Source organism: Podarcis pityusensis (genome assembly GCF_964106645.2).
Source record: "Podarcis pityusensis genome assembly, chromosome: 12".
In the NCBI taxonomy this organism is placed as follows: Eukaryota; Metazoa; Chordata; class Lepidosauria; order Squamata; family Lacertidae; genus Podarcis; species Podarcis pityusensis.
In genome coordinates this window covers 38,251,600-38,271,592 of record NC_138037.1, presented here as the reverse complement: position 1 = coordinate 38,271,592, position 19,993 = coordinate 38,251,600, and the positions used below count along the sequence as shown (strand labels likewise).

Here is a 19,993-nt window from a genome sequence, read left to right as displayed (position 1 = left end):
TACTAGTTCATGTTTTATATTTATATATATATACTGAGTATTCCACAAAATTAAAAACAAATCTCAGCCCAGGTTTAAAGCAATTGAAACGGAATTATACAACAATAATTTCCAACTGTGTGCTAGTCCAGTCAATCCCACCGTTTACCACGTATGATCTTGGACGCAGTGCCAGTTTTGCTTGCATGTACTGTGCAGTCATCAAAACAGGGTCCTACATTGCACAATGCTCCGTTGATCCTTCCAGCGATGCTCCTGCTACCGAGATCTCTCATCTGACTTGTGTCCTTAATGGAGGGTTGTTGGTGCTATCTGAAAAAATAGAAAGGAAGCTAGCTAGAAAACCAAAATGACAAAAAGCCACAGCCGAACAACCAAGTCCGTAGATTTCAGGCATGTTTCTGACATGTAAGGAGAAGCCACTTTAGCTTTCAGTGCCTTCAAATCCAACCAGGCAGGCGTCCGAGTCTTGTGGCTTGTTCTGGTAACAGAATCATGAGTTTCAAAGGTGGACTCAAGTTCAGAATGCTAAAGGAGATTCTGCAATGAGGATTCAAGCCAGGTGACCCAAGCCAATGGCTTCCTAGCACATAGAAACAAGTCCTTTAATGCTAGCTGCAAAACTCTCACAGATTATTTTTATCTACATGATCTGACCAAGCAGACTTCTGTCTAGTGAGCATCTCCTCTATTTCTGACCAGGCCACTGTTTCTTGAAAATTTCTAAGGAGTCATAATCACGCAACCGTTTCTAGTCTTTAAGAGGAGTAGAATAATTTAACTATCCTGAACTGATCAGACTGTAACAGAACTTTCTCACTTACCTCTAGCTTCCTGGCTAGGATAAATTTTCTGGCATGGCTTAAACTCATCAGGAGGAGGGAATTCTTCCACGGAATGGAAAGTAAATTTAGATTCAAAGTCATCTGGAGAATTAAATGGAAAACACCCCTTTGAGTTACAACAATTCAACCAATTCAAGGAGCTGTAGAAAAATGATAAAGGAATGGTCTAAGACAGTTCTTGGAATAAAGTCGTTTGAGGCAACAAAGTTTACTGCACCAGTTCAAAAATCTCTGAACTACACCCAAAGTAGTTCCCATCATTGCCAACTGAACTGAGTGTGAATTAGGTTCATTTTGGGATAGAACTTTGAATGATTTCTAGTTAATCTTCAACTCTGTTACCTTACACACACACACACACACACACACACACACACACACACTCTCTCACACTAACACACACACATCTTCAAACTCGTTGGGCCATTAAGCTTAAAGATCACAATTGTTGAGAAAGATAAAACCATTCACATCTCACTATGTGCAAGTTTTGATGTTTCCTTAGTCTTCTCAAGTGTATTTTATACTTCAAGCACAGAGCTTATAATATTCTGAATGCTGAAAAAAATAATTAGCTGGGATTCCTGCATTGCAGAGGGTTGGACTAGATGACCCTAGGGGTTCCTTCCAACCCTACAATTCTATGATGATTTGGATGAACTTGAAGTCACCTGTGAACTGTATGTGAAAGGAACTAGGTTGTTTTGTAAAAAAAAACCCCAGGAAATTGAATTAGTTCCTTTGGGAGCATTTTGAACCTGAAAATGGTTTGCATGCTTTGTTTGCATGCTTTTGGGGTGGAGGGTGTTCCATGTTACTTGTGGTGTTTGAAATTATTTTTTAATAAAACAACAGGAGCCAGAATGTTCATGCTCAGCCATTAAGGGATTTGGCAAACTTATCGCATGGCAGAATTTTTACAACATCAGTAAAGATACTTACGGTATAATAAAACTGTTTCACCTTACAAAGAGTTTGAGGGTGCATGTAAACAGCTTTCAGTTTTTAGATAGCTGCTAAACATTATTGATATTATTCTCCTTCTGTTTCTAAAAAAAGTTTCCACCCAGTTACTTCAGCAAATATCCATTTCTTAACCTCAAAACAACATGGAGTTACATTTGTATCTGAAATCTACAGCAAAAGAAGCTCAATGCTACATACTTAAAATTTAATTTGCTTTTTTTCTGTAATAACATTGTTTAGGTTCTTCTCTTGCCATTCCTTAGTAAATTAGTAAACACCTTATTTGAACAAGCCTTCATGGGTGAATACCCCATCGTTTTGGGGGAAGACAAGTTCCTACATTCTTTAAGCTTGCCATTTTTATCTTTGGGCAGGGCCGATACATAGGTTTATCAACATTACCCATTATGTGGACTGCCCCATTCTTAATTGCTGAGCAGAGGTCTGGGCTAGGCAGCCAGGGAGATACTTGAGCATATTGGCATTTGCTTGAGAGTTCAGTTGTCGGAGACCTTGCAGGAGGCGCTGGGGGTGGCATCAGCTTTCCTAAGAGAAAATACACATTAGAAAAAGGCTCAGAGAAGATAAGCAAACATTGCAGCAGACATACTTGTTTTTTACTACACTTACATCTTATCCTCCTCCCAAGGAGCTCAGGCTAGCGTAAATAACCTGTACACCATCCCTGTGAAGTAGCCTATAGGCAAAGAGCAGGTCTAAATATTCAGAAAACCCCTATGTTGCAGCCCTATTGACGTGTGACCACTTTAAACTACAGGCTAGGAAAGGTAAAGGGACCCCTGACCATTAGGTCCAGTCGTGGCCGACTCTGGGGTTGCGGCGCTCATCTCGCTTTATTGGCCGAGGGAGCCAGCGTACAGCGTCCAGGTCATGTGGCCAGCATGACTAAGCCGCTTCTGGTGAACCAGAGCAGCGCACGAAAACGCCGTTTACCTTCCCGCTGGAGTGGTACCTATTTATCTACTTGCACTTTGACGTGCTTTCAAACTGCTAGGTTGGCAGCAGCAGGGACCGAGCAACGGGAGCTCACCCCGTCACGGGGATTCGAACCGCCGACCTTCTGATTGGCAAGTCCTAGGCTCTGTGGTTTAACCCACAGTGCCACCCACACCCCAAACTACAGGCTAGTTAGCATGCAACCTGCGTAAAGCAACATTAGTAGCCCCTTTTTGCAGTATCTGCACAGGAGAAATGCAGTGCTGCTGATTCTAACATCATGAGAACATATCTAGTCCAACAGCCTGCTTTTACAGTGGTCAGCCAGACACCCATGGAAAGCAGGACCTGAGCACAACAGGACTCTCATTGTGAAATAAATTTCTAATCTTACCCACTTCCCAATGTGCTTGCTTTCGATGGACAAGGATGATCTTATTATTATTTATTAAATTTGTATACCAACCTATACCCTGAGGTCTGAGGGTGGTGGCAATATAAAACCACAAAATACGTAATAAAAATAAAAAACAACCCAGTAAGCCCCACCCCCTCCCCAACACATTTTAAAAGGGTATTTATTGTTATTATTGAAAGAACAAGTGAACATTCAATTTGTCCTAAAGCAGTGCATTCCCAGTAGAGCTGTACAATGGCAAGTGTTCTGAATGTGCAGTTAAAAGAGTCCGAATGGTCCCATGATTATCCCTCTTTCTCTGCGTCCCATTCATTTGTTGCTGCTATTCAAATATACTTGTCCGTAAACCTGCCTGTTCACTAGATTTCAGTAAGGCTGCATACACACCATATATTTAAAGCAAACAACTCTTCCCCCCTCCAAGAATCCCGGGAGCGCTAGCTTCTTAAAGCTAGTGTAATTTGTAGCTCTTTTTGTGGGGGGCAAACTACAGTTTCCAAGATTCTTTGGGAGAACCAGTGTGCCTCAAATGTAAAGAGAGACCTTTTCAGACATATGCTTTCGCTTCCTCTGATTTTTACATACGCCCATCAATTCTGCAGTTGTGTACAAAGATGCCTTCCGAACTGCCAGCCCCACGCTTGGTTTAGATTTTGCTCTCTACGAATCAAAGCATATACAAAAGAAACACATGCCTGGCTGAACTCAGGTCTGGCATGATTTAGCACAGGCATAGGCAACCTTCGGCCCTCCAGATGTTTCGTTCTACAACTCCCATGATCCCTAGCTAACAGGAACAGTGGTCGGGGATGATGGGAATTGTAGTGCAAAACATCTGGAGGGCCGAAGGTTGTCTATGCCTGATTTAGCACTATACGGGCAACTCCTCACATTTATATGTGGGGGTTACGTTCCGAGGCACCATGCGTTTAAGTGAAATTACATATACAGTGGTACCTCAGAAGTCAAACGGAATCTGTTCCGGAAGTCCATTCGACTTCCAAAATGTTCAAAAACCAAAGCAGGAAGTTCCTGCAGCCAATCAGAAGCCGTGGAAAGCCCATCAAATATTTGGGTTCCAAAGAATGTTCGCAAACTGGAACACTCACTTCCGGGTTTGTGGCGTTCGGGAGCCAAAATGTTTGAGTTGCAAGGCGTTCGTCAACCAAGGTACGGCTGTACATATTATGAACGCCATAGAAAAAGCCTGAAAACACCAAAATCACTCCTTCCAAATCTCTTTGCTCAAACTCTCCACGGGCCTCAACAGTCGGTGCAAGGGCTTGTGGGGTTGCCATTGTCGCATTCCTTTAGGGCAGTTTTTGCCACTTCCAGGTTCGCAGCGATACACAGTCGTGGCAAAGACTACATCTCCCTCCAGCACCAGCCAGCGTAGGGGATGCTGGAGGCTGCAGGCCATGGCGCTGGCCTACCCCTGCATTTTGGACTATGGTACATTGAAATGGACCAGTGCTGATGCAGCTAAAGAGTGTCATTCCTACCTCCGCCTCTGCCTTGTCTCCTCTTGTGTGTCACAGCCACCTGTTGTGTGCTTGGAGGGGCTGGGGGAAGAGGCAGCGACTGAATGCTGGGCTTCTGCATCTGGGACTGCACAAACGGCGACTTGGGGGGCAGCGGAGGCGGGGCTTCGCCACTGCCGCTCGAGGCACTGAGAGAAGTTGGCGAAGGGGGCAGCGGCAAAGACGTCCTGTGTGAGGAAAACGTGGACATAGAAGGCACTGGAGGTGGCGGAGGGGGCACGGAAGGGGAACTGAGCCTTAGGTCAGGCTGGGAGGCCGACGGAGTGGGGAACTCGCTGGTTTTGCCTGGGAGTGAAGTAGGGGGCCCTAAAGGCAAGGGAGGGGGAGGAGGAGGCAGTGGCGGCGCCGGCATGTGTGAAGGGGATGCTGGGGTTTTGCGGGGAGAAGGAGCAGCAGCGCTTGGGGAGGGGAGGCTCTCGGGATTTTCAAGCAGAGGAGGGGGAAGAGAGGGAGGAGGGGGAAAGATAAGTGAAGGTTTGCTGGAGGAAGGCGATAGCGGCAGCGGCGGAGGAGGAGGAGGAGCAGGGATGTTGGGACGAGCCGGAATCGCTTGCTGGGCCTTGGATGCTTCCGATGGACTTGCTGGTTTGGAGCTGTCAGACGCAGTTTGAAGGTTGCCGCTGGCCTTCCCATTATTGTTCGGTGGGTCTGGACCCTTTGCAGGAGGAGATGTCCTTACAGCGCTTGGCTGACCTGCCCTACCACCTGAGGAAACCAAATAAAAGTTTTAGGAAGCAGCAAATAAACCAAGGTAACAGTGGCGCGGGCCACTCACTTTGAACGACGACCAAAAAAGAGAGATGTGAATTTGTCCTGTCAGCCTCTTCACAAATCTCGTTTCCCTTTGCCACAAACCCCCATTGCCTGCCTGCCATTCCAATCCTACAGATTAGCTGTCAGACACTGCAATATCAACAGTGACTCGGCCATTTCCCAGGAGGCAGAGCAGAAGTGGCTGAAACCCCGACACATTTTGCTCTGACGCGAACGACAGAAATTCACAGCCTCCTACTCAACAGAATGAGCAATCATTCCTGTATATCTCAAGTTATGCTGCACTGAGGCGAGGCAGAAGCCCCGGGGCATTCGTGGTATGGACAGATCTGGGCGTTTTTTGCCCTTTCCACCCAGCTTATTAAGCCTGCCATTTCCGATGTACATTTCCCCAAGAAACTGTTTGCTTTAATTAGATTTCTCTCATTGGAATGAGAGCATATGTATATAGAGATAAACCTGGCCATGGTTCTCAGTGGCACTTGTCACGTCGCTTTTTAGACTGCTGCAGTGTGTTGCTGGTGGGGCTGCCTTCTGAAGACTGGGAACTGCAGGGAGCGCAAGAGGCAGCACTGGGGTTGTTAACTGGGCATATGGAACATCTCAACACCAGAAAATTCTACACTTAATTGCTAGTCAATGAACTAGCACAAGTCAAAGGACCGGTTTTCACTCAATGGCTTGGGACCAGCGGAACCTGCACTGCCTCAGAGGCCTTGTTCCGTGTCTGCTGCCTTCTCCCTCCCTCCCTTGTCTGACGTGTGATGGGTGATGAACAGAGACAGAGCATATTCTGTGGTGGCACTCCATCTTTGAAATGTCCTTCCAAGAGAGGTTCTCCTGGTGGCATCTTGGTGTTATTGTCAGCTCCAGCCAAAGGGCCTGAATATGAAAGGACCCTGAGGATCATCTAAGTTCAACCCCCGCAATGCAGGAATTTGCAGCTGTCTGTTGTGGGGATTGAACCTGCAGCCTTGGCTTTATCAGCGCCATGCTCTAACCAACTGAGCTATCCAGTTTTTCCATATGGTTTTTTTGTCGCATTTGTTTTTATGGGCCAATCCGAAAACTGCTCTTGCGAGCCATGGCTGAAGAGTGGTTCATGGTGGCTTTTAAATATATAAAAATACTGTTTTGATGGTTTTCCTATCCTGGGCCAAAATAAGATTGTTGCTAGGGAAAATGAGTGCAAAGGGAGAGTCAAAGAAGCTTGCCCTACAATGTTTTACTGAAACAGATTATATATATAGAGAGAGAGAGAGTGTTTATTGTTTCTGAAGAATAAATTAGTGTCTCTTTCAAACATATCATAAGAAAAAAACATCGTGTTTTGTTTACCCAGGCTCTAGTTACTGCAAGAGGACGATGTTTTTAAATAGAAAAATGTTTTTTTTACCTGTCAGATCCCTTTGGCCTACTGGTCTCAGAACAGGAAAACCCTCTGCAAAGAGGTTCCCCAATGCCTGAGGGATGTCACTTCTGCCGGTTCCTGAGCTTCCTCCATCCCTGCTGGCCCTCCTCCTAGAGTCTGTGACAAAAGAATAAAATAAAAATTAAATCTGGGTTATTCTATCAAACTTTCCAAGTTACTGGCCCTTTTTATTTTTACCCTCGGTGTCTTTCCCTGCAGCATGTAATGAATAAGAAAGCGACTTGATGCAACAGCCACATAGACAATTCTCCACATCCTGAAACACAGCACCCTCTGGTGTGTGAATGAAGGCAGGGACCTTCTTCTTGCTAATCTATCCATCTTGACAGCAAGATTCCGAGACCATACAGATCAAACATTTAATAAAAAGTGGAATATTTACAGAGAATAGATAAAAGAACACTGTAATAAAATTAAATTTGCTGGAATATGTGAATCCTGCCTTTTTACAGAGAAAATGGCAACTATTCACAGTTCCACTTTCCTTGTGACATGGGCCAATGAACAACTGACAAGTTTTCAGAAATGCTGTTAAAGGAAAGACCAGGGGGCTGGGTGGGAATCTAATAAGAAAAAAGTAAAGGATGAACAGTGTCCGGTCTGCATTTAGAACACCCCTCTCCAGCAACATAATTAACTTTTCAAACTGGGGTTAGGGAGTCTTAAGAAAGAATCCACAACACGTTTCCTCTCCTGGGCTGGTCAGAAAAAAAGATATAGGCTGTCCACCCCCTTGCTATATATACAAAGAAGTTGTACATTAATACAGACCAAAAGGCAGGAGGCTTATAATGGGAGGCTTGGTCCTTGCAGGGCGGGGTGTGGAACTGGACAGGTCAAACCTCAAGAAATGTGGCCAATATAAGCAGCTTTCAGCTCATAAGAAGAGGCTTATCTACGTGGTGCTTTTCCAGGGTTTGGTAACCAAGCAAAACAAAAACAAAAAGCCCACAGGGACTTTCAGCCTGGAAAAAAACAGCTCTGTGACCATTGCTTTGGAGAAGTTCTGGAAGCCGAAGACTCACTTTCAATCTGCGGTGCACTTCGGTCATTGGTCTGCGATACTTTCCTCAGCCGAGTCCCTCTCTGGATCTCATGCAGCAAAGCACTGCGGCTTTTCGAGTCCTCCCTCCTCTGCTTGGGCGGCTCGGAGTTTGCCTGTCAAGGAGAGCAGACAGTGAGGCTCACGGTTCCACAGAGGCTGAAGAACAAAGAAGCACAAGGAGAGAGGCAGGGCAGGTTGGTCCATTAGGGCAAGTGGGGCCCAGAGGTGACTGATGCCCATTGATAGGATAGATGGGAGGGAGGAACAACACAACAGTAGGCGGAGCTAGAACCTATGACAGGCGGATCCGCTCCGCCCCCTGACTTCTTGTAAGAAAAGAGGCAGTTTGGTGAAGGCTGGCTGGGAGCAGGCTGAAATTGGTGGGGCAGTGCTCCCCCTTCTCCCTAATGGACCAGACTCAACTGGTCCTTAGCCAGCCTCCACCTGTCATTAGCTCTGCCTGTCATTGGTTCTGGCTCCGCCTCCTGCTGGTCTCCCTGCCTTCTGCCCCTCTAGTCCCAATAAGCATCAGTCGCCACACAGTGGAGGTGAGCAAAACCACCTGGTCATCAATCACCACCTGCTATGTTTATGCTAGCTATTCAGTACACAACACGGTGCCCTCTAGATGTTATTAGCCTCCTTCCCCCAACAGCTCCAGCCAAGCATGGCCACTGATCAGGGCCAATCCGAGTCCAGCAATCTTCGGAGAGCACTGTGTTGGCTACCTCTGCGATATGCAACAAACGTGTCTTGCAATGCCTGCTTTAGGAAACAGCTCTTTGCAATATATTTGCATCACAGGGGGTTGGACTAAATGACTTTCAGGATCCCTTCCAATGCTACAATTCTATTATGAATTATTTTTTGGCTCTGTTTCTTCAGACATGCCCCCCCCCCCCCAGACAATAATCACAATCCCACTGTGATACTGGTACAGTCCCACCACTAGATCCTGTATTTACAGCTTACGGACACTCACTGAACATGTCAATCCGTTTCTCACTGTTGCAAAGACCGCGGAAACCAGATTGGTGCAACTGGAAGCCGGTGAAACTGAAATCAATGGGATTTACTTTCACTTCACCTGCTTACGACCAGGGCAAAAGACAGGTGTGGCTTAGGACTGCTGAAGTGTAGGGACTGCCAAACGTATCTTATGCAAGTTGAATGCTGTTTTCTTGCTCTTTTCTACTCATCCTTCCTCTAACGGGCATGGGAAAATCTCTTGATGAAGTCACACAATATAGGACCACTTTCGATCAGCTTGTGCGGTTTATTCCGTTGACCATAAGTGAGCTGGGACAAAGGCAAGTCTGGAGGAAGTGAGTCAACATACCAAACTCTGCAACTCTTGGGCTATATACACATTAGCCAGAGGTCAGCAACCTTTCCGCGCCTGGGTCCGGTGTCCCCAGCGCCGATCACGCGGCGAGCCAGAGGTCAGGGGAGCGCGTGCCCATACCCGTGCGCACACGCTATTCCCGGCACAATTCCAGGTTGGAGGAGCACTGGGGAAAGCTTGTGCGCATGTGCATGGGCCTCGTCCGACCCGGATGTGCACCAGAAATAACGCTTGCCCATGCGCAAATAATGCACATGCGCACAAGCTATTTCCAGTGCTCCTCCAACCCAGAAGTGGGCAGCTGTGCAGTGCAGCACTGGAAAGAACGGCCGGCAGGGGTCACTGCGGGCTGGATAAACGAGTCCCTCAGGCCTTATCTGGCCCGTGGGCCTTAGTTTGGGGACCCCTGCATTAGCGGCTTAAAGTGCAGCAAGTTGGTTTCCCCTCCTGCCGCTTTTCAAGTTGCATCTGTGTGCTGTTGTCCCCACTGGAGAGGAGGCTGGGATGTCTCTCCCCACTCCAATGCACATTTCCTATTTGGTTTCCCTGCCCTGGCAAGCATCCTCCAGCTCCTATTCATGAAGCTGTCATCTGTGCACATGCTGTCATCGGCGCACGCGCAATGGCTGACTCCAATGTACACACCTCAGCTTAACCGCAAAGTGAGTGTGGCTTTCCTGGCATACTGAAGATGGTCTGAGGGTGGGGGGCAGACACCCAACAGCAACATTTCTTTAGAAACGACAGTTGCATCGTTGAGGGACACTATGTAAATAGATTCAAGAGCCAGTAGTATGAAAGCACAGGAGTCAGACTAAATGGAAATCTGTACACAACTTTAGTCATGTGACAGGGAGGTTTGCCTCTAACCACAGCTGTCGTGAGTGATCTCGTTCTGCAGAAAAGGCAGCTCCACTACCTGAAATAACCCCCAAGATCCATTTGACGGCTAAGCTTAATACACTTTTATTCTTCCCATAGCCAGTCTTTATTATAGCATCCCTGACATTGTCAAATAAGCTTATCTAGAAATACCTACTCCCTTCTCTGGCAGAGTTAGACTGACCTGGACATTCATTCGCAGTTGATGAAAGGGGCAAACGTAAGGAACAACACATTATCTCCATGGCAATACTCCGCTAGGACACAAAAGTGAAACGCTTTCCCAGAGTGATAGGAGCTGACAAAGGACACAGACAGATCTGTAAACAGCATTTCCTTTAAAAAAATAAAAAAATAAAATTGTGCTGCTGTGCTTGTGACTTTCCTGTGAGATTTCAACAGGGTTTTTGTTGTTGTTGCTATTGTTGTTGTTGCCACTGTAGAAACAGTGCTGAATCTTTGGTTTGATCCAGCAGATCCTTATCTGAATGTATTATATGTTATTGCTTTTTTATTCTGTTGGGAGCCACCCAGAGTGGCTGAGGAAACCCAGCCAGATGGGTGGGGTATAAATTAATTTATTATTATTATTATTATTATTATTATTATTATTATTATTTGAGGGTAGGACATCCAGGTGTGACATCCAGACAAGACTAAGCTGCAGCAGTGACCAACCATATGCCGATGAGATTTTTTCCCTGGGGGGACCCTTTCCCCACATCAAAAATAATTTTATACACCTTTATCATCATATCCCTGCTTTACTCTCCTAAAGCTCTGGATGTTGTCACCTGTCCTCATAGCAGCCACTGGTCCTCTAGGTTGCACTTTTCTGAATATTTTTTTCAGCTCTGTAATATCCTTGTTGAGGTGTGGTATGGGTGTGTGGTGTGGTGTGGTGTGTGGTGATGACAAACAGAATAAAGACAAGAGAGAACTTCTAGAATACAGTGGTACCTTGGTTCTCAAACTTAATCCGTTCTGGAACTCCGTTCCAAAACCAAAGCGTTCCAAAACCAAGGCATGCTTTCCCATAGAAAGTAATGCAAAATGGATTAATCCATTCCAGACTTTTAAAAAAACCCAAAACAGCAATTTAACATGAATTTTACTATCTAATGAGACCACTGATCCATAAAATGAAAGCAATAAACAATATACTGTGGTCACACAATCAGTCAGTAGCTGAACTGGGTTCCACACAGTCACAAAAACAAAACAAAAATCAGAAGTGTAACACCCAAAATGGAGCATGTTTGGCTTCCAAAAAAAGTTCACAAACTGGAACACTTACTTCTCGGTTTGCAGTGTTTGGGTTCCAAGTTGTTTGAGTACCAAGGCGTTTGAGAACCAAGGTACCACTGTACAGAGAATAAACAATTGCAGCAGCAGCAGCAGCAGCAGCACTGCAGTAGCATTTTGCTCACATTAGAATGTGTTTGATGCCACTAAGTAAACACCCGAAATGCTCAAAGGACAAGCTATTATTTGTCTGAAAGAGATACCCAATATAACACAAGTAGCACAAACCTACCTCCTAATGATAAGCTAAGAACTGCCAGTCTATATATTAGCATTTTAAACAGCAGGTTCCTCGTTTTCCTTTTCTTCTAAAAGTGCATAAGCTCCTCTAGATGGCACACTTAGGTACTGTCCTGTTAGAAACATTCCTGGGGGGATGATGTAAAATCCCTTTAATAGCTTGTATTCTTTAAGGCTACATTTGTTGCAAAAAATAAATAAATGCATGGATGAATATATTGCTTTATAAATTAGCTTCCATAACTCAATCCTCAAGTGCCTTTAGAAATTTCACAGAGAGACAATGTTATTTACCATCGCGACCAAAAACCTGAATGAGTCATATAATTAGCAAATGCAACAGCACATGCAACAGTGGAATTTACAACCAATTTCACCTATCTTCTCTGGAAGAATAAGCAATACATACTGTGAAAAACTGAAGAAACATCACTGGAACAAATTAACTCCTTGCTTCTTGTTTTCCAGTGCTGTTACAAATAATTTATCTCAGCAACTCCCACAAACAGTTTTGCCGTAGCTCTGCTGCTTGGGTGAGATAGCAGGACCTCGTAGGTTTAAATTTAGAACCAACAGCTGTGGTTTTGTTCCTGGGTTCATATATCTACAGTTTGTGTCATCTCTGCATGCTAAATACTAGCTTTCCCCCCTCCCTTTCCAAAATAAGTAGATAATTTTGGGGGGAGGACTGGACAGAGTAGTAAACTCTGAACATACACAATACTTATATTCAAGAATGCATTGTGCATTTTGGTGGATTAGGGGAGAAACTGGTCACTTTGGGGCATTCAATCTTCCTTCCCTGGTACTTCAGATGCCAATAAACCCTTGACCATTGTGGAAATGGCTAGGAATGCCCAGGAACGGCAAAAGCTTACAACATTTTGGTTGGCCTAATAGTGGCATTGCCCTAATATGGATTTCAATTTGCCCAACACAGCTATATTTACTTTTTGTAGGAATAGCAAAGCAATACAGTCATACCTTGCAAGTCAAACGGAATCCGTTCCAGAAGTCCATTCAACTTCCAAAACCAAAGCGTGGCTTCTGATTGGCTGCAGGAAGCTCCTGCAGCCAATCGGAAGCCATGGAAGCCCCATCAGATGTTCAGCTTCCAAAAATAGTTCACAAACCAGAACACTCACTTCTGGGCTTGCGTTGTTCTTGATCCAAAACATTCGAGAACTAAGCTGTTCGAAAACCAAGGTACGACTGTATATTGTCCTGTGTTTAGGGTGGAATACGCTGTTTGCCAAGACCCTAATCCAGCAAGTGTTAAAATCTAAAGGAGGACTCAAATTCCTGGAAAAGCTACCCTCCAACATTTCTCCAATGAAAATAAGGATGACCTATTCAATAATAATAATAATAAATAATAATAATAATAATAATAATAATAATAATAATAATAATATCCCTCCATCTGACTAGGTTGCCTCAGCCACTCAGGACAGCTTCCAACATATATAAAAACATAGTAAAACGTTAAACGTTTTAAAAAAACAAAACCTTCCCAATACAGGACTGCCTTCGGATGTCTTTTAAAGGCTGTATAGTTACTTATCTCCTTGGCTCGGAGGTTGCATAACCATACCCTCCAATGCTTCACCAATGGAAATAGAGGGAAAGTGGGACATTCCAGGATCAAATCAGAATGGCTTCTATAAATCCAGGACTGTCCCTGGAAAATGGGACACTTGAGGAGAGTCTGCTAGCTTCATGGTGCGGTCATAGGTGATTAAGGTAACAAAGGAAATGGATCTGTGCCAGATAGAAAATGGGTGGGCCCCTCTCCACTGACTGCTAGTTAGAAAAGCAAAGGTCAGAGTGGAGAGTTGGAGTTATGCGTGCTGGAAGCTGGAAGCGAGACAGCAGGCTGAGAAGGCATGGGGTCAGAGCCATGCTTGATTTCTGCTGGAATCTAAGGCTGTGGCTACGGGAGAAGCCAGACCCTCTTGGGGTCTGAATGCTGCAAACCCCTCCATCGTAGGCTCAGGTTGTATATATGTGCATATAAACCATATACCATGAAAGACACCACAGTCTCCTCTGTGCCTCATTCCAAAGAAAATACAAACCCTGGGAAAGCTGGAATCTCACACCACTGGGGTACTTGGGGTACTTTGGGTTGTACCCAATCATACTCAAAGTAAGCCCACTTAAATTAATGAACATGACCAATTTATGTCCATTAATTTCAGTAGGTCAACTCGGACGATGAGCAATCTTGGGTACACACACATCCCCGTTTGCTTTTTTAAAAAAAATAAATAGATTAGCCCTTTGAAACTCTGGCAATGAATGGAAAATTAATTTTCTTCCAAGGCTGCAGAATTTGTAAGCAGAGAGACAGTGAGAAAGGTGTCAGTCTTGTTCGGCCTTTTATGTTATTATTAGAAAAGCAAAGGGCACACCATTAGAAAGAAAAACATTTGGGCCTTTTGCCAAGGCTCTGAAGACGACAGAAACTGGAAGACAGTGTGTTTTACTGAATCCCTCAAATTGCTCCGGTAGATCAGGATAACATTAATTTCTGTGACCCAGGCTTATTAAATTAGAACATGTTCACTTGGCTCTACCTTTACCTTGTCACACTAGGAGAATTTCTACTCTTTTGCATATAAGAAATGTCAGGTTAGATAAGGAGTGTTGCACCTCCCTCTTTCCTTTCCTTTTTAAAATGAGATGGAATGAGTCATATATTTAATAGGCTGACTGTTCAGCAGAGAGGGTTATTCTATTTTTTACCACACAGTATCTTTGCTCCCAAAAGTGTGTGTGTGTGTGTGTGTGTGTGTGTGTTTTAAAAAATAGAAGGTTCAAGTGGGAAGCTATGAAAAACTTACATAAATTTTTGGGCAGAGGGGGAGTAAGGCCACTGTTGGATTGCTGGGGGAATGCTTTGCGTATGTTCGCATTCATTTGCTTTGATAATATTCTAAGTGGCTTGGTTTGATGTTACCCTTATCTGTGGGGCTTAGGGTCCTGGGCTCTGAGCCCAGAAAAGGGAGCTGTCTGTAAGAACTGGGTATTGGCCACCTATGTCCTCTTCCGGGCAGCTGAAGTGATGGGAAGTCCTAGACAAAATGACATATGCTGCTTTGTGCATAGAGAACATCTGTACATCTGCTTGGGTGCAGATAAGCTGTCTCCTTGCTGTAGTGCCCATTCTGCTTCTGCAAAGGCTAGGAGAACTGGTGGGATGCTTTGCCGCAAGTCTACGCCTTCTACCTCCTTTGGTATCCCTGCACCCAACCATCCCTACAAGCCCTCCTGCGGGCCAGTGGATCAGAACAGCCACCCAACACATTCTTAACCCCATTTGAGTGTTCATGCTCTTATATTCATCAATGGCTATGGGAATGCACCAAAAAAACCCTGGTTTTCAAGCGAAGAGTGCGACTGCTAAGGCTGGGCGATATCTGGTTTTCAACATTGCGATATACCGATACCAGCTAAACATCACAACATATAACAACATATCACAATGTCTGAAATAAGGATGGAACTATGTAAAGGCGAACTGTAGGGCTGGGCAATATCTGGTTTTCAACTTCATAATATATCACCAGCTTTTAACATCAACTTTGTTGAACTGGTCATGTTGTGCGGATGCCTGGTGATCGTCTTCCAAAGCAACTACTCTATTCTGAACTTTAAAATGGAAAGCGTAATGTTGGTGGTCAACAAAAGAGGTTCAAAGACTCTCTCTCAAGGCAAATCTAATAAAATGTAGTATAAACACTGACAACTGGGAAACACTGGCCTGCGAGCGCTCCAATTGGAGAACAGCCTTTACCAAAGGTGTCATGGGCTTTGAAGACGCTCAAAATCAGGACGAAAGGGAGAAACGCGCTAAAAGGAAGGCACACTTGGCAAACCCTCACCGTGATCAACTCCTGCCTGGAAAACTATGTCCCCACTGTGGAAAGACGTGTGGATCCAGAATTGGCCTCCACAGTCACTTACAGACAAACCGCTAAGACCATGTTCATGGAAGACAATCTTACTCGGCTACAAGTGATCACCAAAGAAGGAGAAGGATATCACCAGCTAAATATTGCAATATACTAATATATCACAATGTCTGAAATAAGGATGGAGCTAGATAGAGGCATTGGCTGGCTTCAAAGATTGTCCCACATTGTGATTTTTTGGCATAGCACACACACATGCAACATGATTCACGATGTATTGCCAGGTCAAAAATGATGAAACTGATATCATAATACGGACCGGTTTTTGGATAAGGTATCAATATATCGCCCAACCCTAGCAGTGCATGGACACTTCTGTGTGACCGAGAACTATGCACAATCAGGATTCCAGGTTCCAAGGAGGATTTGGTGGGTACAGATGGCTGTGCATAGGCTCCCTTTTTCCAATGAAAGCTTCTTTTAAAAAAAAAATGCTTGCCATTTCACTTGGCAGGGCTCAGCTCTTGCCCAAATGGACCAGTTGAATCTTACTTCAGCACTGGAGACGGGACAGCAGGTTAGCACAGGGCAGTGCCACCTGACACAATGACTCATCTTGCCAAGACTGCCCACTGCATCTGCCACCTTGGATGGCTGCCTCATTTTGATGGCCTTGTCCATCCAAAATCTTTCCCTTGAAAAGTAGGAATTGCATTGGGGCGGGGGCCCCCCCTATAATTTAAACTGTGGGCTCAACTACAGGAAGTTGAAAATGCTTGGTGTCAGGGAGGCCTCAAACTGGGGCTCTTAGAAGTCAGGTTCTTGTACCTTCCCTCCTGAACATGGCAGCTGGGATGGCTCAGTCAGTAAAGAACGTGAGACTCTTAATCTCAAGGTCATGGGTTCGAGCCCCATGTTGAGCAAAAGATTCCTGCATTGTAGGATGACACCCACACCCACCCTGGCTCCTTCCAACTCTACAATTCTATCTTTCGCTGCAAGCCCAGCACACTGAGCACAGTGCTCTGAGTGTGCTATCTAGGCTTGTAATGGCGCTGTGGGTTAAACCACAGAGCCTAGGGCTTGCCGATCAGAAGGTTGGCGGTTCAAATCCCCATGACGGGGTGAGCTCCTGTTGCTCGGTCCCTGCTCCTGCCAACCTAGCAGTTTGAAAGCACATCAAAGTGCAAGTAGATAAATAGGTACTGCTCCGGCGGGAAGGTAAACGGCGTTTCCGTGCACTGCTCTGGTTCGCCAGAAGCGGCTTAGTCACGCTGGCCACATGACCCGGAAGCTGTACGCTGGCTCCCTCGGCCAATAAAGCGAGATGAGCACCACAACCCCAGAGTCGGTCACGACTGGACCTAATGGTCAGGGGTCCCTTTACCTTTAATACCTGAGCATACCTGACCCAAGGGCCAGTCACCACCCACCAATCCCTTGAATCAGTTATCACTCCTCAGTCTGCATCAGCAACTTGCTCTTTATGTGAAGACTCTCCCTAGGCACCTGCTACCTAGCTTTGATTGCTGTTTTGGATTTAGACAGCTACCTGCTTTCAGTTATGTACATGCTTCCAGCCCACTTTATCGTCTGGCTTGTTACTTAAGTTTGCAGACCACACCTGCCTCTGGCAGATTTCACCCCCAGAACCCCACTGCTTAGAGAAGTAGGGGAGGGGGGAACCTGTAGCTTCCAGATGTTGATAGACTCCAGCTCCCAAAGACCTCAGCCAGCATGGTCTGTGATCAGGGATAATGGGCGTTGTAGTGCAACGAGCTCCGCACCCTTGGGCCTAGAGCCAGGATTTGGAAATTATGTTCTGTATAGGAGGGGGAGCTGGCTATCTGCCCAGGTCAGCCACTCAGGTGTTATCTAAAAGAGGCAAGATGTTGTTGTTGTTTTTAACCTTGACTGTTTTAATTAACTCATGTTGTATTTTTTTGTGCTGCTGTAAACTGCCCTGGTGTCTTTTGTCAAAGGACAGGCTATTAATTAATTTGCTTTAATTAATTAACTAACAGTAAATAATTCAGTAATGGAGTGTAAAGAGCAGCAGACATTCACACATTTCGTGAGCTTGCATCAGTCTGCAGACAAAATAAATTGAGATTGCTTCAATTTTTTTTGAATTTTCCACCCAGCACAATGCTGACTCAGAAGTAAGCCCTATTGGATTCAACGAGGTTTACTCCCAAGCACATGGAGATAGGGATAAAGGTTGTGATATTATTTTTCTTCTTAAAAGAGGATTCTGTTTCAGCACTAACAGCAAGGTGAACGGGTTGTTATTCGAGAAAAGCATTAATTATGTTGGATTTGTCAAAGAAGCATCTTCTAGTGTTTGAAACAGTGCAGTCGCAGGAAGTTCATAAATAAGTATCTCCCCCCTTATTTACATCGTTGCCACAATCTGCCTGCAAGGATGCCTTCAAGAAAATTGTTTCTCATTGCAATAGTATCAGACAGAATAACAGAACACCTGCTTCAAACGCAGGAGCTTGCAGTAATTTTCCAGACAGCTCAGTGTATTGAAATTCAATGTTACCCCCTTCCAGTGAAAAATAAAGTGTTAAAGGTTTTTTTAAAATCCACAAAGCAATTTATGTAATATCCTTCGTGATACCCAATACAATTTTCTCTTTTATTCTCACTCCTACATCAGATGCCAGACTCCATGTTAAATTCCCACAACCCTAGTTAAGTGCAGAGAGGCGTTTTTATTTAAATAAAGGTGACAACAATTAAGCAAGAACAGTCCTATTGAATTCACTAAGGTGATTTAATATATGTCGGATTTAATACAATCTAGTGAAGTATCCTAAGAAAAACATTAATTGCTTAGTAGAAAGGCAGAATAAATTTGGCTGTTTAAAAAAAACCCCAGAATGTTCTGCTTTGAAAAGCTATATTCTGTGAACAGAGTCATATGTGCAAATTATTCAAGTGGGCTTCTATTCAAATTCAAATTCTACTAATCACAGAAAGCAGGAAGGCACCGATCTCCTAATCCCCAGTTAAAGAAAATGGGACTCAGTTTTATGATTATGTCATTCAGTTCAAAAAGTGTTAGATGGTTTATCATATGAGTCTTAGTCCATTAATCCCTCAATCAGTAGTCTGATCCTATAAATGTTTGTTTATAAAGAAGTCCCGCTGTATCCAATTACTCTCTAGGAAGTGTGAGTATGTGTGCGTATTCACAATTTGCTGTATTTGTATCATTTGTATTATTAAAAGGCCTAACGTGAGTCTCTAACCGGAAGTGGCAGAAATGGCTTTGTCAAAAAAGAATACTGTATTCAGGTAAACCTTTTTTTAACAAATAGCATCCACAATACTGGGGGGAAAATACTGTTCCCAATAGGTGGAGGTGATCAAACGATGCAGAAAACAGAATGGACAATATGCAAACATCTTGGACGGTTGCTACAACTGCAGGACAGGAAGTGCATACGTGAGGACTCATTCCATTTACATTCCTTAAGCTTCATTCCAGTTTCCTCAGAAAACCTAGCAGCTGCAGTAACAGCTGGGTAATCTTAGTAGGTGCGTGATACAGACACCAAGGCCTATAAATTCTCTGTGCAAATGAAGAAATAAAAACCTCCTAGAGGTTGCCATATTTCAAAAAATGAAAATCTGGACACAAAAGTTTTTGAGGAGTTTTTGAGCTATTTTAAGGGAGGGAAATTAGCACTTTTTAAAGGGAAAAAGAAACACTTCTGGCATATGTTGCCCCGAACGTTTTCACTGATTTTCAGAAATTCCAGCAATGTCTGGTTGCAGACATATGGCAGCGCTACAGCCTCTGAAGTTAGGATATTAGGCAGCACAATGTGCCATGGAAGGACCATGTGCCTCGCAAGCAGAAGATGTCTCAGAACTCCAGGTCGGGCTGGGAGACATCCAACCAGAAACTGTCCTATGATCCTTGGATGAAAGGTGGTACAGTAGTACCTCGGGTTAAGTACTTAATTCGTTCCGGAGGTCTGTTCTTAACCTGAAACTGTTCTTAACCTGAAGCACCACTTTAGCTAATGGGACCTCCCACTGCTGCCGCGCTGCCAGAGCATGATTTCTGTTCTCATCCTGAAGCAAAGTTCTTAACCTGAAGCACTATTTCTGGGTTAGCGGAGTCTCTAACCTAAAGCATAAGTAACCTGAGGTACCACTGTATAGAAATTTAATAAATAATAATTGCAGCTGCCAGTCGGTTTATATAAACAATACTGAAGCTAGATGGACTAGTGGCCTGTCACAATGTAAAGAATCTCCCTGTGTTTCTCTGCCTTCGCAACCATGTTTTCACAGAAGCACAGACTT

General features: G+C 44.4%; 1 protein-coding gene across 3 annotated transcripts in view; it reads right to left on the bottom strand.

Annotated features, from left to right (window-relative positions):
- The window catches only part of WIPF3 (WAS/WASL interacting protein family member 3), a 37,569-nt gene continuing 17,576 nt past the window's right edge, over positions 1-19,993 (bottom strand). For 2 of the 3 annotated variants that reach the window (XM_080974868.1, XM_080974869.1), the window contains exons 3-8: positions 7,959-8,091; positions 6,898-7,029; positions 4,689-5,432; positions 2,214-2,357; positions 825-926; positions 1-312 (exon numbers count right to left, since the gene is read on the bottom strand). In XM_080974868.1, coding sequence (XP_080830994.1) covers positions 272-312; positions 825-926; positions 2,214-2,357; positions 4,689-5,432; positions 6,898-7,029; positions 7,959-8,091 — 1,296 coding nt within the window. In that variant the 3' untranslated portion in view covers positions 1-271. Of the gene's footprint in view, positions 313-824; positions 927-2,213; positions 2,358-4,688; positions 5,433-6,897; positions 7,030-7,958; positions 8,092-12,159; positions 12,299-19,993 lie in introns of those variants that run through there. The other variant, XM_080974870.1, reaches the window with a different exon arrangement.